The sequence below is a fragment of the Parasteatoda tepidariorum genome, chromosome 4, assembly GCF_982258835.1.
Source record: "Parasteatoda tepidariorum strain Cologne lab strain chromosome 4, Ptep-v5.0, whole genome shotgun sequence".
Lineage (NCBI taxonomy): Eukaryota > Metazoa > Arthropoda > Arachnida > Araneae > Theridiidae > Parasteatoda > Parasteatoda tepidariorum.
Window position 1 is genome coordinate 105,607,464 of NC_141758.1, and position 16,604 is coordinate 105,624,067.

The 16,604-nt window shown below is 29.8% G+C and overlaps 1 protein-coding gene across 1 annotated transcript; it reads right to left on the minus strand.

Moving 5' to 3' along the window:
* Positions 1–739: 739 nt before the first annotated feature.
* On the minus strand, positions 740–2,682 carry LOC139425776 (uncharacterized). The gene is made up of 3 exons (XM_087162335.1): positions 1,664–2,682; positions 1,361–1,463; positions 740–894 (listed from the first exon to the last, which is right to left on the minus strand). Exons 1-3 carry the CDS (start codon positions 1,709–1,711, stop codon positions 740–742), a joined length of 306 nt encoding a protein of 101 aa, XP_087018461.1. The 5' UTR covers positions 1,712–2,682.
* Positions 2,683–16,604: the final 13,922 nt, after the last annotated feature.

Here is a 16,604-nt window from a genome sequence, read left to right on the forward strand (position 1 = left end):
TTTTTTTTTTTTTTAAATGGCGCGAAAATTTATCGAATTTTGTTCCGGTTTTTTGGTTTTCCGGTTTTCTGATTTCCGGATAACGGGTTCTGTACTGTATATATATATATATATATCGTTTTTTTGTTAAAAAGCTTAAGGTCTGCACATGGGTATAGAGCTAGTGTAAGAGTTTGTGACACAATGGTGGTTTAATAATTTAAATTCCCAGATTTCTACAAAAAAAGAATATTTCGACTTAAAACAACCTTTTACTTAAAAAAAAAAGAATAATCATATTTCAAATAAATAAGCATCTGGATGAAAAACAGTCAGTTTAAAATATTGCATGATTACGTAAAGTAAAGCTCGCTTCCAACCTAAATGACTTGTAATCATGGATCATATAATTAGATACAATCTTTGATTAACACTTTCACTAAGGATTCCGATTGGTTGGATTTAATTAAATTTATTATTTTTTTTTATCTGATTCTGCCATTTATTTATCAATAGATTGTAAACTTTATTTGAGTTGAGCGTTAGGGTATAAGAAATATGCGATTTCTTATTATTTCATTTCTAAAAAATTGAAGAATATTAAATAGATCTAACCTCATTTTTATTCCAATTTCAAAACAATATTTACGAATTAATAAATAAGTAACTCAAATGTAATGATTTAAACGAAAAATATAATATAAATTAGGATTTTTTAAAAAAAAAAAAAAGATTTTTTGATTAAAATATTGACACACTTTTAAAGATAAAAGTTGTATTTAAAAAGTAACTGAAATATCAAAAAAATTATTGAAAAATGTGTCTTTTTGAAAAATATAATAGCACTTACGTCATCGCAAATCAAACCTTCTGCGCAATAACAATATTTTCGTTGCCTGTCGTCGCATAGATAACCTGAAAAGAATAAATATGTCGCATGAAACTATAATAGTTGGAGTTATTGTGCTGTTTAAATTTGACAGAGACCGGGATAGCCTTGTCGGTAGGGTGCTGGGCCCATGTCCGAGATTTCGTGGGTTCGAACCCCGCCAGCCGAAGTCTCCCCGTGTAGTTGGTGACTGATGCACGTTAAAATTCTGTCGAGTCGCAAAGTCCTCCATGTTCCCATAACAAATCAATAACTCTGGGCGTACTGGATTGGAAATCGATCGTTCTCTAATTCAGGTCAAAATTACGATCTGTGGATGAATGAATGGTCCCGCCTTATAAACAGGTGTGACGTATGATGTTGAAGAATTCGAATTCTTGACCATAGATGGCGCCACTGAAAAACAAGAATTACAGGCTTGCCCGTGTGGCAAGTGGCATTAGAATCAACCAACTAACTTAATTTGAACAGTATAGGATTCATTATAATTACCTTCTAATGCAATCTTTCTACACCTACTATCTTCTCCGAGTGCAACACAGCATTTACCCTTCGGACATGATGGCATTAACATATTACATCTTGAATCAGCAGTCTTGGGAAAATACATCAGAAATTTTAAAAAAATGTTCCAAAAATCATTTTCAACAAGAAAAAAAATTTTTTTTGGCTCATACTAATTTTATCTAAAAAGCTTAACAAAATATATCTGAAGCATATTTTCAACAACAGCATCAGGCTGCATTTTTCTCATAATTTTCTAATGGAAATAGCTACATTATTTTTAATACTTACACAGATGAATGCCAAGCTCAATAGGATCATGAGGCCTAAGAATTTCATATCTTATGGTAGCCGTCTTTAATGGTAGGTCATATTTATTCTGCAGTAGCTACTCTTTTATATATACCTACGATAAAAATTAATAACTAATATGATATTTACACATATTGACTCAATTTCCTTCATTAGAATTTCTATAATACTTTAGTAAAGCCAGGAATAATACAAGAAATAATGTGAATATATGATAAAGATTGTTCATTCAGATAAAAAGTTAGAATTTAATTTTTCCATCTATTAAAATCGTGATCTGGAGATCACGGGAGGAAATTATTTATTTCAGCTGCTTTTATATAATTGGCGGGCATGAGTTTCGCTTTTTGCAACCAGATAACTATCTATTATGCAATAAAAATTAAAAATTCGAATACTTTTTCATCTATTTATTAAATCAACTCGATTAGATATGATGGAAAAAAATATTAAAGTTAATGGTAGTAATTAAAATTTACAGGATAGTAATCTCTGATTTACTCATATTTTAATAAATTTAGTTCTCAGTTTTTGTTAAAATAAGATCTTGGAGTTATTTTATTCATCTTTCTCTCTCAAGAGTTTTAATAGTATGTATTAGAATTTCGATGTTTGTATCAGTATTTATTGTTTTGGGAGGGTTAATTTCGGTCGCTTTGTTTTTCGACTCTAGTAAAAGCATTTATTTTTCGAGTAACTAAACACCGTTCTAAAAACTAAAAGAAGAAAAATTAGTTTTTCTAACTGTACTTGCATTTCGTTTTGTTTAAATTCCCTGTTCGCTGCCTGTACCTTTTCTTCTACGGCTGTAATTATTAATTTTTTTAACAAAATCTGAATCATGTTTAAATATCTCGGTAGATTCATTTTTCTCCTTTAATTTAACAATAGCCTCGTGATATTGAAATTTGGCCTAAACCTTTCTTCAAGAGTCACTCGTGAAAATAGTAAAAAGGGTTAATTTAGTTTCCCAAACTTCACTTAGGAAAATTATTCTTTTATAATAGGGGTGCTCAACCTGCAGCCTGCGGGCCAAATGCGGCCCGCCAACCCTCGATGTGCGGCCCGCGGCCGCAATCTGAACAAAATGAAAAAAAAATTAAATATTTGTTTTTGAAAAATAATAAAGAAAATTCGGTAATTTAAATTTACACTTGACGCACCTAATCTCAATCAATGTAGTTTTTCGATGGTTAACGCTTCGGATTTCAAATACATCATCATTACGAATTTTAATTACCCATTTTGACGCTTTTCGTATGTGCCGATTCCAATGACTTTTCGGTAGTTATTGCTACCAATTTTCAAGTAGTTTCTGAAATAGCGATTTTTGAAAGTTATGAAACGCTTTATTCGTGCAAACTTCATGGAAAATCTAAATGACTTTAGATCCTTTCTTCAACAGTTATTGCTGCACATTTCCGCCCGGTTTTTAAAACTTCGATATTTTAGCACGATATTATTACGAATCGCGAGTAAGGAATCGCTCATTTAGATAACCATTTTTTGACATGGCTTATTTGTAACGATTTTATCGCAAATCAAATTATTTTTCAATCGTTAATTTAGAAATTATTGCTACACATTTCTACAAGGTTTTGAAAGTACCGATATTTTTTATACGCTATTGCGACATTTTAATTTCAAATCCCGCCTTTAAATTACATAAAATTTTGATGGACTTTATTTACTCCAATTTCATCTGAAATATAAAAGTATTTTGGTTAGTAGTTATTACGTTTTCCCCGTGATCTAAAAAGATTATGATATTTTTAATACTATGGTTTGACAGCAAGCGAGTTTTGAATCGCGCATTAAAATAATTATTTTTTACGTGCTCTGTTTGTGCCGATTTTATCATTTACGTTCTACCGATTTTAACACGCATTTTTTAAGAGGTTTTTCGAACGTGTTTTTTCTTCTTTCCCGTTATTGCTGCATTTTTATTTGTGATTTAGAATATACCTGATATTTTCACACAATATTACAACTCGTGAAATTCGATTCAGTTTAACTTTTTTTTCGTAACTTAAAAAGTAATTACGTATCTAAGCCAAATCAACACCTTCCCAGGAAAAAAAAAACGAGATGCGTTCATATTAAACGCGGTCCGCTTTGCAAAAAAAAAAAAAAAAAATTCAAAACACGGCATGTTTTTTAGTCCCATGAACACGTGCAAGTTTAACAACACACATCGAACCTATTAGTTCCATCTAAAAGTCTTCCACAAAGGCAAATTTCATCCAAAACTTGATCCAAGAGTTCCATTGTTTTCTGGATTGATTTCAAAACTACAAGACTACGGAGTTGAACATTGTAGTTGTAAACACAAAAAATTGGATCGGCTGTTCAACGAAGCTTATAAAATAAAGTAAAATGTATATTTGTATATTATGAACAGCTGACCCAATTTTGAGTTAACAGGAATCAATGCTTGATTCCTTAGCCTTGTAATTTTGATCCCAACCCAGAAGACAAGGAAATTCCTGGATCATGAATCGGGAGAAACTAGTTTTCGTGGAGGATTTTTTGATGGAACTAACCCACATTACCTGAACAGGAAAACTTGATATGGTTAGCACTTCGGTGAGGGGATGATAACCCATGTTCCGTCAACCACTGAGGATATATTACGTCAGAACTGTAAAAGTTTCTAGAAGAATTCGTATCAACCAGCCGCCGCTGGGATTTGAACCTGGGCTACAGCATTGGGAAGTGAACTCTCTATCCGCTGAGCCACTGCGGCTCCTTATTGATGTATTTTATAATGAGAAATTTTTTTTTTATTTCAAGCGCTCAATTGCGCCTTACTTTATTGATGCATTTCATTTTTTATTACATAACTGTCGTTGAACAGTCGGCAAATTTTTTTGTGTTTAAGACTATTAATGCTCAATTTCATAGCCTTGTAATTTTGAACTCGTCAGAAGACAAAGGAACTCCTATATCAATTACGGAAAGAAATTTGCCTAGTGAGGAACTATTTGATGGAACTAACCCCAATTTGCGCTACATGGAGAGGGAAAACATGAAAAACCCCCATGGTTAGCCTGATGGCAAAAAGATTCTAACCCATGATCCGTCTACTACTGAGGATATTTAACGTCAGCACTGTGGTCATTGTGCGGCGACTGCGGAAATCGTATCCACCAGCCATTGCTGAGATTCGAACCCGGGTCAACTCATAAAGAGGCACGCTCTCTATTCCCTGAGCCACCAATTACTGGTGTATTTTATTTTATTTTATAACGGTCGTTGAACAGCCGACCCAATTTTGGGTTTACGGCTACTAATGTTCAACTCCGTAGCCTTGTAATTTTGAACCAATCAAGAAGACAAGGAAACTCCTGGATCAGTACTCCCAGAGGTATTGATTTGTTATAGGGACATGGAGGACTTTGAGACTCGACAGATTTAACGTGCATCAGTCACCATTTACTACACGGGGAGTGTTCGGTCGGCGAGGATCAAACCCACAACCTCTTGGACATGAGCCCAGTGCCCTACTAACCAGGCTATCCCGGCCTTTACTGGTGTATTGCATGTAATAAATCCTTTAATTGGAAATCTGATTTAAATGGTTTTTCTCTTGTTCATATTCAAGTTAAGCTAATCTTCAGATAACACCCTCTAACATTGAAATATCAAAATGTTTAAGAAAAAATTCCATTAACGAGAAAGAGTTTTTTGTGATTTTGATGATGTAGGTAGCAAAATAAAAAGCTAGAACTAAAGGAAATACTTCGAGAGAAATTTGAACATGTTATATTTTAGTCAATAACAAGGGTATTTAATAACAAAAAATTGGAAAAAACACTTAATTTCGAAAATTGTAACATACATAAAATCATCTTCTTTAATAAAATGCGTTACGTTTTCTATTACACGATTTAAATGTGTAGTAAAATATTTCGCTCTCGTATCGACTTCTGATTTATGTTAGTATTTTTTTTAAATGGTAAAGTATTTCGCAACTTATTTTAATACACTTCAAGAAAATCAAGATGTTAAAAAATACTATGTGGCATTTTAGTTCACACTTTTTTAATTAGCGAATTTCGAATTGGCGACGTTTGAATTGGCGACTTTAGTTCGGCAAGTTCCAATTAGCAGACAGAAACAATATTAGATTATAACAACCCTAAAAAAACCTTTTCAGTCTTCGCTCTCGCCTAGTAGAGTGAAAGTAAATTTTAAAGAAATCCTAATTTCTTGTTCGTTTGTCAAGAGTTTGAATTTTCGATAGGACTGGCGTAATCTATAATGTAAGTTTTCATTTTTGTTAATACATTTATTAAAGATGTTTATGTATGCATTTCTATTCGTTTTTTTTTCATTTATTTTAGCATGATTATTTTTTTATCAATAGTTTTGCTTTCAGTTCTTTTGAATACCAATGAATTTCGTTTTTTTTAAAATTGCTGGAATTGTATTTTACAAGAATATGTATTAAATGGTTTACAAATATTGACCGTTTTAAAGTTATTTTAGGAAGGTTAGATGTTTAAACATACATGTTTAAATTTGTTTAAGGATGTTATTTTCTACTATTATAAATAATAATCGTAATCTTCCTAAATAATCGTCTGCTTTAAGAAGCAATTTACGATTTTTTGTTCTATATTGTGGGTTCTAGTAAAAGCAGCTGTTTGAAAAAGCAGGTGAAGTAAATATCAGTCTATTTTTTTGAAAGGGTATAAGTGGTTGTTGATTACTAATTAAGAATTCGGTGATGCATTCATTTTCTGGAATGTACTCTTCCATAAGTTTGATCTTTCAAAACAAGATCGTTTGTTTCATTAAAAATTTGAATTTTAATCTTTTAAAATCCTTCCCTAATTCTTTTAAAAATTTTATCTTTTTTTTCTCTCTATTTTTTTAAAATTGCAGGTTTTAAAGATAAATGGAATATTTTTATTTTAAGGTGAAAGAAAAATTAATTATTGAAATTGTATTATTAATGTTTCGTAATAAAACATAATTTTATTTTGCGAAATTCTTGTTACTTTTTACTAACCAGTCATTTTCACCGGTATACTTACTAATTTTATCTGAATAAAATATTTGTTACTAGATGTTTTGAGTTCAGATGTTAATTCAAAACCAAACAGTTCATTAATAACAATAATAATAGCAGAAGGATGAAATAAAATCCTATCTTTTCAATATAGTAAATATCGTATTAAAAATAATTTATTTCAATTAAACTCTTTAAAGGTTAAAGCCTCTATGAGAGAAACTCATTACTACACAGTAATTTATACTTATTTTTTTTATAAAAAAAAGTTTATAATTACGTAATTCAAACGAACATATTTAATAATTTTTGTTTAAGTAATTGGCATATTATTGATTAATTTGATTCGTATGCGCCTAAATGTCAGTTGTCATAATTTTCTAAAAATCAAAATAAATAATTGGGTATAATATAGCCTACGTCACAGGTTGTGTTGTTTCTACTAAATTTAACCCATGAACGGCATTTTCTGCGAGCCTAACTTCAAGCCACAAATAAACAAACGAAGTGTTCGATCGTTTAAATAGCTGCTCGCCAGATTTTATTGCATTATAAAGAAAAGTTATTGAAACTAAATACAACTAAATAAACAACAACAACTAAAACAAATAACAACAACTACTAATAACAATAACTAAATAAACAACAACTAAATTCCATTCGTTTAGCATTGCGTCATATGTTGCTCCTACTAAATCGAAGTAGTTGTGTTTTTTTCATATTATACCCAATTGTCGTCTTTTTTATATTTATTTTTAAATACATACTTTCGTTTTAAAATGCCTTTCTTCTTAATTTAGAATATATTATTTTTGAGTAAAAAATGATATAAAAATTGCCGTCTTTTAAAATGAAGTTTTCTTGTATTTGTCATATTTAAGAAATGGTTATAATTCATCAAAAATAAAGTTTCCTTTTTTCCGAAACTGTAAAAGTCCATAATTTCATATAATGAGCGGCATCTGTGTTTTCAAATCTATTTTTCACTTCAAATCTGGTCTAGCTCTAATGAATATAGAGCAAGAAGTACCGAAACAATTAATGGAACATGAAAGACTCAAAATGTTGACCTATCATTTTTACCAAATCTTCAAGAAGAACGATTTTAGTCTCGGTTGTTTCCTGTATCAAAGGATTTAATTAGAGCTGACATTTATGTTTAGTGTTTAATATAAGCAAAATTAGTTTTATAAAGGATTTGACAAGGACTGAAATTTATGCGTAGTGTTTAATATAACAGGGTACGTAGCGTTTTTAAAAAGTGCTTAAAGGTGCTTATTTTCGATTTTCGTTTTTTAAAAGCCCTTAAAGGTGCTGTTTTCATTGGGTGTTTTTAAAAAGAGCTTAATTTCCCCTTTTTCAAAATTAGATCTTTCCTATACTTTGTTGATTTTCACTTCGAATTACGCAAAAAGACACAGTTAATATTGTTCTTTCTATTCAACGTTTTCATAATTCAACCCCTAGCTATTTCGGCGTATAGTCAGTCCGTAGCGTAGGAAAACGTCATTCGTTTTACATAATTTAAAATTTCATGATTTTTGACAATTGTCAAAAACAATGCCAAAAGGTTTTTTTTTTTTTTGTTTTTTTGACATGACGGTTAAAACAATATAAAACTGTCGATTGCCAAAATCTTTCCAACCCTGCCTAATTATGATATTTTTTTAAAGTGCTTAAAAATATTTTTTGAGTGCTTGAAAAGTGCTTAAAAGATGCTTATTTTTTGTTGAATTATTTGGCTACGCACCCTGTATAATCAAAATCAGTTTTATAACTCCTTTAAAATCTTGCAATTTCTTAGCGAATAGAAAATGCGCCGCGGGTGGCAGAAACGCAAAATGTATGATTAAATCCGTATTCAAATAGTTTCGAATGCAAACACACTCTCCAAATTTAAAATCCTAAATGAAAATTTGGATTACTTTATGTTCTCGGATGTTTCTCGTTGGATTCTCGTCATGCAAAGTTAAGTTGAAAATTTCAATTTTGTTATAAATTTTTTTATAATTTTGCCGTTGTAATTCTGCAACAACAACTGGAAAACAATTGCTGGGAGAAGGGCAGAATGGGAAAAGCTTGTGAGGAAGGCCCAGGCTCACAAAGGGCTGTCGTGCCAATGCTGCTGATGATGATAATTCTGCAGTTAATTTTCTGGCTATGGATTTTGTATCAGTTCTTCTTTTTTTGTTAATTCTAAGGGTTTAACTTAGGAGCATTTCCTTGTTAGCAATCGTTGACTATTTATTTAAAGGTATGCCATGCATTTTATGCTATCTATCGTTATTTTTTTAAGAAGAGGTACGCTGAAGAAAATATGTTAATGCTTAACATTTAAGAATAATCTTAAGTATTTAAGAAATAGCTTGGAACTTATATCAGCAATAATAGAAAAAAAATTCTCTCGTGGGTCGTAACATATTCTGATGTGCATTGATTAGAAGGAAGGTATAGTGAAACAATCGAAAATCTCAATATGGACGTTTTAATCCTTAAAAATCAAAATGTCTTTTTCATGTGCTTTCAGAAAAAGTAAAATATTTATTCAAATATTAGAAAATGCAAATAAGAAAAACTCTCATGAAAAGGATGTTATAAAATTAAGGGGTCCAAACTTTCGACCCCTCTCCAGCCGAAACATTTTGTCTCCCTGTAGATTTAAGAGAAGCTATTGTGAACATATTTTATAGATTACTGCTAAAACCCATATTTTGAGGATAGCGAGTTCGAATACTTAGAAAAAAATACATTTATATTTAGAAAAAGTAAGTTATGGTGGCTGATTTTATAACTATAAATATTGCTTGCGCGAATTAATTAGCATATATAAGATTACACCTTCGAATCGTATTAAGCGACTCCTAGTACGTGAAAATCCAGTCATTAGATCAAAAGTATTCAGGGTGTTCACTTTTAATTTCGCCCTCTGTGCATTTTTTCATAAAATTTACCCCTTTTTTGGAGCTAATTTATGCGTGCAGTTGACTGCCCATACATTAATTATCTATATTTTTTAATGAACAAATATTTCCCCCCCCCCCGGAGATATTGAAAAAGTTTGGTAAATATTTGAAAGGAGCTTAGTTTTGAAACCCACTCTCATGCTGCCTTACACTTCTTTTTTAATCTTTCTCTCCTAGAGTTGTAAAAATAAATTATTTCTAGAACCAAATCAAAAAGGTTTTGTCTATTATTTTACTGTTATTTTTGAGTTTTTTTAAGTTAAAAATTAATTTTTTTTCTGAATAGCTGGTAGATGGAATATCCCAGATCATGTTAAAACATCTAAAATTGCAAACTTTTCTTTGAAAATACTATTCTATTTGCAAAGACTTTTTGTGTTGATATCATTATGTTCTGAAACCTGACGAAAAATATGAACATTAACTATGTTGAGTAATGAAGAAACATTTGAATATATATTTAATGGAAAGAAGCAATTTACTTTAAATGCGCAACCAAGGCTAAAGAGAAGAGCAAGTTAATTCATAGCCACCGAGAGTCAAGGTCTCTCAGTAGATTTGTGACGTCATCCTCTGAGAACCATAAGATAACGCGGTATTCAGATTTGTATTAACCCCTTAACGATCGGTTAATTTTCAAGAAAACGGTCATAAAAGTGCCTATTTTTTTGGTTTTTGCATTTGTATTACGTTTTTGATTAGTGCTGCAACTAGTTTAAAATAGACTATCTACAATTACCTTAAAAATATCCTGGTACTACCATCAGGTGTGTAAAATGAGAAATGAAATGTTTTCCAGGCAAAAGAAATGAATTAGTTCTATTCTTATTGGCGCGTTACTACTGAACACTCCAGCCCGTCAATATCACGGGAGCGTGAAATAGCAGGCGAAATCTCACCCCGTCATTTTCACGGGAGCGAGAAGGAAGGGGTTAATAATAACAGCTGGCAAATGTGATAAATTCTGATAGATTATTCATTTTAACCGCATTTTATCATACTTGAATAAGATGGTGAAGATGATATTCCAAAGAAGGATTAAAATTTTTGAATTGATAATTGAAGAATTCTTTCAAAGATGACAACTAGACAGATGTTGAGTTCTTAAAATCGTCTGTTGCAGAGAAAAAATTAAACTTTCTACACTTGACACTCCTTACACAGATGATAAAAAAGACACTCAATAAAAAACCTTGGAAATTTGATTCCTGAACAACAGTTATTATTTTGGAACAATTTAAAATCATTTGAAACATCCAAAGATTTAATTAATCGCTTATCAAGTAACTTCGTGCAATAATATGCAATAATATAAGTATAATTGAATAAAATATTCTTCATAAAATACCGTTTTATCTTTTTTTTTACAACTTCGAGATAAAAATTTAAAAAAATGCAAAGCAAATAATAAAAATGTTGGAAACAAATACAAGAAACGTATTAAAAAACTCTTGAAAATAAATAAGTGAAAAACACACAAAAAATATATATATCACGTCGTTGCAAAAACCAAAGAGGTGAAATATGATGCCGTTTGATTTGGCGAGATTTATTAAAGTTCATTTAAAACATTTCCTTTCTTCTTTTTTTTTCTCGTACTGTGGCAAAAGATAAGTTCGAATTTGAGACATTTTTATTGTTTAGTTAAGTTCGAGTGTAAGTAATTTTTCAATTTTTCTTACTAGGTTTAGTTATATTTCTTTCATTTTCTTCCCATCTCTTGTTATGAATTTTGTTTAACACTTAAAACACATTTTTTTATACAATATCGACAGTTTTCAGAGGCGTGACAGTATGGATATCTCGAATCTTTTAGTTTCTGCTTATTCCAAACGATTTTTTTATTGTTTTCAGATAATTGTAAAGAATTAATGTAATTTGTGTCGAAAATAACGAATTCAGCTTTGTTTAGCGGTTTATTATTTTTTCTTCGTAGTAATTTTTAATGTTTTTGAAACTTATTGATCTAAGAATATTTGATTCTGCATTTTTGAGTTTTTTTCCTCCTTATTATGGGAACTTCAAAATTAATGAGCGTAACTCATTAGGTCTCCAATTTTGTTCCATATTAATTTTCCTTATCTTAACATGCCTACTATAAAAAGTTAATAAGCTTCTAAAATTTATATCGTTTGTATTAGGCTGGAGTCTTGAAAACTTCGACATTTCTCTGACGAGCACTCAGAATTTAACAGGTACTTCTTGCTAAATGGACAGTTTTGATCATTTTTCTGATCGCTAAAAGCAGCATTTATCGTCAATCGAAATATCGTCATCTTTCCGATTAGCTAGAATCTCAACTGGAGCTTTCTCACAAAAGTGACAATGTATGTGTTACAAAATCCCTCAAATCCTCAAGCAAATGTCACCTTAATTTTATTGCTAGATAGAATTTTTTTTACCAAAAGAAATTGACCACTTTTCGCCTAGCTAGAGTTCTTAAATTTTAAATGGTGCTCTGACCTTGACTACAGCAAGTAACTATTGTTTTTTTTTAAAATTTGTAAGCTAAAGCTTATCTCCATTGTTATCCAAAATAGAAATTTTAACCACTTTCTGACGTAAACTCAAACAATAATAAAAAGAAAAGTTATAAAATGTAAAGTTTTTAATATTTTTAAAGAAGAAAGTAATTCCATTGTTATAAATGCTAACACCCAAAATTACCCCTTCCCGTCTTTCAGAACATTTAGCCCTACATTTATGGTTTTAATTAAGGCAAAGATGAATTGTTTTCTTCTTTCGCTCAACTTCGACTTAAAAAAAGTAATTTTTAAAATTTTAATTTTATTTATTATGAAATCTCTTTTTATGTGTCCAAGTATAGTAGTACATTTGATGAAAATTGTTGTTTTTATTTTAGAATACAGCTTCTATTATAGTACTCAAATTTGAAGAAACTAATTTAAAGTGTAAATTTTTTTTTCTATCTGCTTAATCGGTGTTTCCGATCTGAAGCATAGAAAATGACATTTTGGCAATGCATTGTCTTATAAAATTTAAAAAGTACAAATAAATCAAGAAACCTTTTAATTTAATGATACAAAGGTTTCACGGTAAAATGAATTTGGTGATTTAAAATCGAAATTTATAATCCTTAGTACGTGAAGTTGAATTTGGCGATTAAGTAATTAATACGACGGTGTTCTTTTTATTGAGTGGTAACCGGTTCAAATGCAAGTTTTAAATAAAATATTGTTCGCCTATTTTTGTAGACTCCTGATCGAATTTTATTCTGGGTATCCTAACCTTAATATTTTATTCTAACCTTAATATTGTATGTTCAACTGGGAGACTCAATTTTCCAAAATGTTTTTATATATAATTAATTCTATTAAAGAAGTTTAAAATTGATTATGAGAAAAACCATTCCAAAATCAAACCTATTATATTTTCTTTCTTTTTTTTTGAAATTGTTTTTTCTTAAAACATGATGTTATAATGATAAATATAATAAATTTTTTAAAATAATATTATCTTAAAATTTAGAATAACATCCTTTTTAAACTAAGAATAATATTTTAATGAAAATTTAGAAGAAAAATCATTATCAATGTGCTTATAACGCAAAAAAAGTTGGAAAGGAAAAAGTGGCCACCAATAAATCTACCTCTAGTGGTCAGTGGTCACCCGATAAATTTCACTATCTTGCCCCTTATCGGTGGATTTTATTTTTCTTCTATAGTAATTTAACTATATTAAAGGATTATATTTACTTTGATTTGACAAAACTATTTAACATGAATATTGTTGTTACTTTTGAAAAATTTTTAAATATGTTTGTTACAAATCTTTTAAAAGTAAATACCTACAATGACTTTGAAAATAACTTCATCTTTTTAAGTAAGATTAAATTTTTATTCCTCTCCTTTTCCTTACTAAGATTTTTATTTTGAGAAAATTACTACAGAAATGTTTTGAGAGAGGAATTATTAATCTATAAAAACTAGAATTTTTTTTTAAAAAAAAAAGTGCTGTTTTCTTAATAGTTTATCTGTCAGTTTTATTGCTTGCATATTAACTAAAATTTATGTACAAATGTCCAAACTCACGGAACTCCTGTGTTCTTTCCACGGCACCCATAGGGGTCTGCGGAACTCTATTTGAGTATCGCAGATTGAAAACTTTTCGACCGATTTTGTTCAATTTTTGTATTTTACCATTTGTAAACTTTACAATTCAAAGTTTATTTTTACTATTTTCAAATAAAATAGTAATTAATAAGAAATACGTGTGAAAAATTATTTGTTGTTTTTAACTATATTCGGTTAAAAGAATTTTAGTATTGTATTTAAAAAAGGTTCGATTCGCTTAAAAAGTTCTTAGAAAAGTTCTTGATTAATTAAAAGAAATTTTATTGACAATAAACTCATTTTAGTCATAAAATGTAGACCGGAAACGAATCAAACTAGGATGAAGTAAGGTGCTCTAAATTAAATTTAAGCGCTCTAGTCAATCGGAAAGTTGACGACTTTCCATCCTCACAGGCACGGAAACTAGTTAACTAAAAGGTAGTAAAAAAATGATTCTGTAAAAAAAAAATTTGAACAAAATTTAGAATTTTAGATCAAAAAGAAATTTATATAGATTTGAGAAGAAATTTAGATAGGTATTGTTTTATTCGAAACAACAGTTTAAAAATTGGAGATAAAAAATAACGATTTCGAAAATCGTAAACCTATACCTTTTGTTTAAATAAAATACATAGCTCATGGACTGCAATAGTGGCACAACTGAAAAAAACAATACTTTTGACTAAGAACAGGTGTAAATATGAAAATACACATTCTTTTCAGCAGCAATACTAGCACAACTTATTATTCAACTTGAAGATAATCTTTGTTTAAGCAAACTAAAGCATTTCTTATGCATTAGCAACGAAACTTTAAACCCACTTATCTCAAAACATGATTTTTTGAGTTGTGCCGCTTTATCAGCCCATGAGAGACATTATTATGTTTTCGACCATAAAATTGAAATTAGAAATAAAATGTTTCGTTTCTATGTGTGATCTTTGTCAGCAGTTTTAAAAATAACAAAGCATTTTCAACACATTTTAATACTCTTTAGGAAAACCAAAATGTAAAAATTGTAAGTAACATTAAATTCAAGTTTTATTAATCGGGGATTATAATTTGGCGACTTTAGATTGGGACATTGCAAATGTGAAATTGCATTATTAAGATTATAGCAACCCTGGAAAATCAAAACTGAATTGAAATATTTTTTAAAAAATAGATAAGAAGTATTCTCTCTCCCAGTGGAGTAAATCGTATTCACTTCTAGAAATGCTAGTAAAAAAAATTTAAATCTGCGTTTATTACTTCAAGTTTTTTTAAGATTATATTTTTAAAAAATTGAGAAGATTGAAATTAATGGATTTAACAAGTAAGTTTCAATTTAACATTTTATAGTGCTTGCAGAGTGGGGGAAAATGTTAATTATAAAGGGCCACATATTGTATGGGCTATAATATAGGGCTACATATTAGATAAACTATAATATACAGCCACATATTATATGGGCTATTTTATAGGGCTCCTTATTATTATATGAGCATTACATAGAGCTCCATCAGGGGTCTGTTTAGAAGAAATTTGGGTCCGTTAACGGACCCTTCACAAAATATCTTTTCATAAAAACGGACCCTTCACAAAATATTTTAACTTAAAAACGGACCCTTCACAAAATGATTTTTTCTTTATATCGGACCCTTCACAAATTTGTTTACCTTCATTATTATTTTGTTAATCGAATAAACCCTTTCCAGGGCAGAAAACAAGAAAGATGGATATAAACGAATTAAGTTATGTCTTCGGCAGACGATTCTTCCATTATTCATCCGAAATTAATATTCTGCGTTCAGCAGTATAGGCTAAATACCAAATATTTGTATGTCGCATCTCTAATTTAGAAGCAGCAATTGTTGTTTAATTTTTAAAAATTAATTTTTTTCATTATAATTGTACAGTGTTGAGCATAATCTTGTATGTCTTTACAATTTAAAAACTCATTGAAAAAGTTTTTTTTTGCAATAACGGACCCTATTTGTACAAATTCATAAAAGCGGACCCTGGTTGAAAGAATGTGAGTAATTTTTTCACAATTTAACGAAAAACGAACCTTTCACAAAATGTCTGGACAGACCCCTGTCCATACTATAATAGCTAATAAAGTCACAACAACTACGGTGCTGAGGTATCAAAGGTATACAGTTTAAGGTTAAAATCAGTTTGTTATCGGATTAACAGTAAGAGGTTTCCGCTTCAATGTAATACAATAGACAGCAGTGTCTCATCGATCACGATGTTGACGCAAAATATCATCAGTGATAAATGGATCTTATTTTAAAACTCCTTGCCGCTTTTCGTGGTTTTCCTCCCGTTGTAAAGCAAATCCTGGTTAGTTCCATCACTAGTGCCTTCCAGAAGGTTAATTTGTTCCAATGCGTGATCCAGAAGTTCCCTAGTATTCAGGGTTGGGTTTTTATTTCACTGCTTTGGAGGTGAACATTGATTGTTGTAAACCCATAAATTGTATGATCTAGATTTTAATTTATTATATTTTTATCTATTTTAAAATATATTGACTAATATTGAAATGACCTACTTTAAAAAGTATGAAATTTTGAGAAAATAACTTAAAATTGGGAAGTTAGACAGATTTAAAACTATTGAAATCACAATAAATATTAAAATTTGAGTTCATGAAATAATAGTGCTAGCTCCATATAAACTATTTGCACTTTTGTAACTAATTGATAGTAATTATGTATTCGTCACCAATTCATAAAATTTTTAACTGAATTAATATAAAAAGAGCATAATTCCTTGTTCAGCAAGTTGCGAGTAATTAATATTTAAATTTTATACAAATTTAAACATTTTAATAACTTATCCTTCCTAAAATAACCTAGTAGAGATTAAATAACTTTACAACA

Excerpts from the sequence above, each read along its gene's own strand:
- LOC139425776 (XM_087162335.1), bottom strand. The coding sequence starts at position 1,711 with ATGAAATTCTTAGGCCTCATGATCCTATTGAGCTTGGCATTCATCTGT. Across the intron at positions 1,464-1,663 it reads TGAGCTTGGCATTCATCTGT|ACTGCTGATTCAAGATGTAA; the intron begins GTAAGTATTAAA and ends TATTTTCCCAAG. Across the intron at positions 895-1,360 it reads TAGAAAGATTGCATTAGAAG|GTTATCTATGCGACGACAGG; the intron begins GTAATTATAATG and ends TATTCTTTTCAG.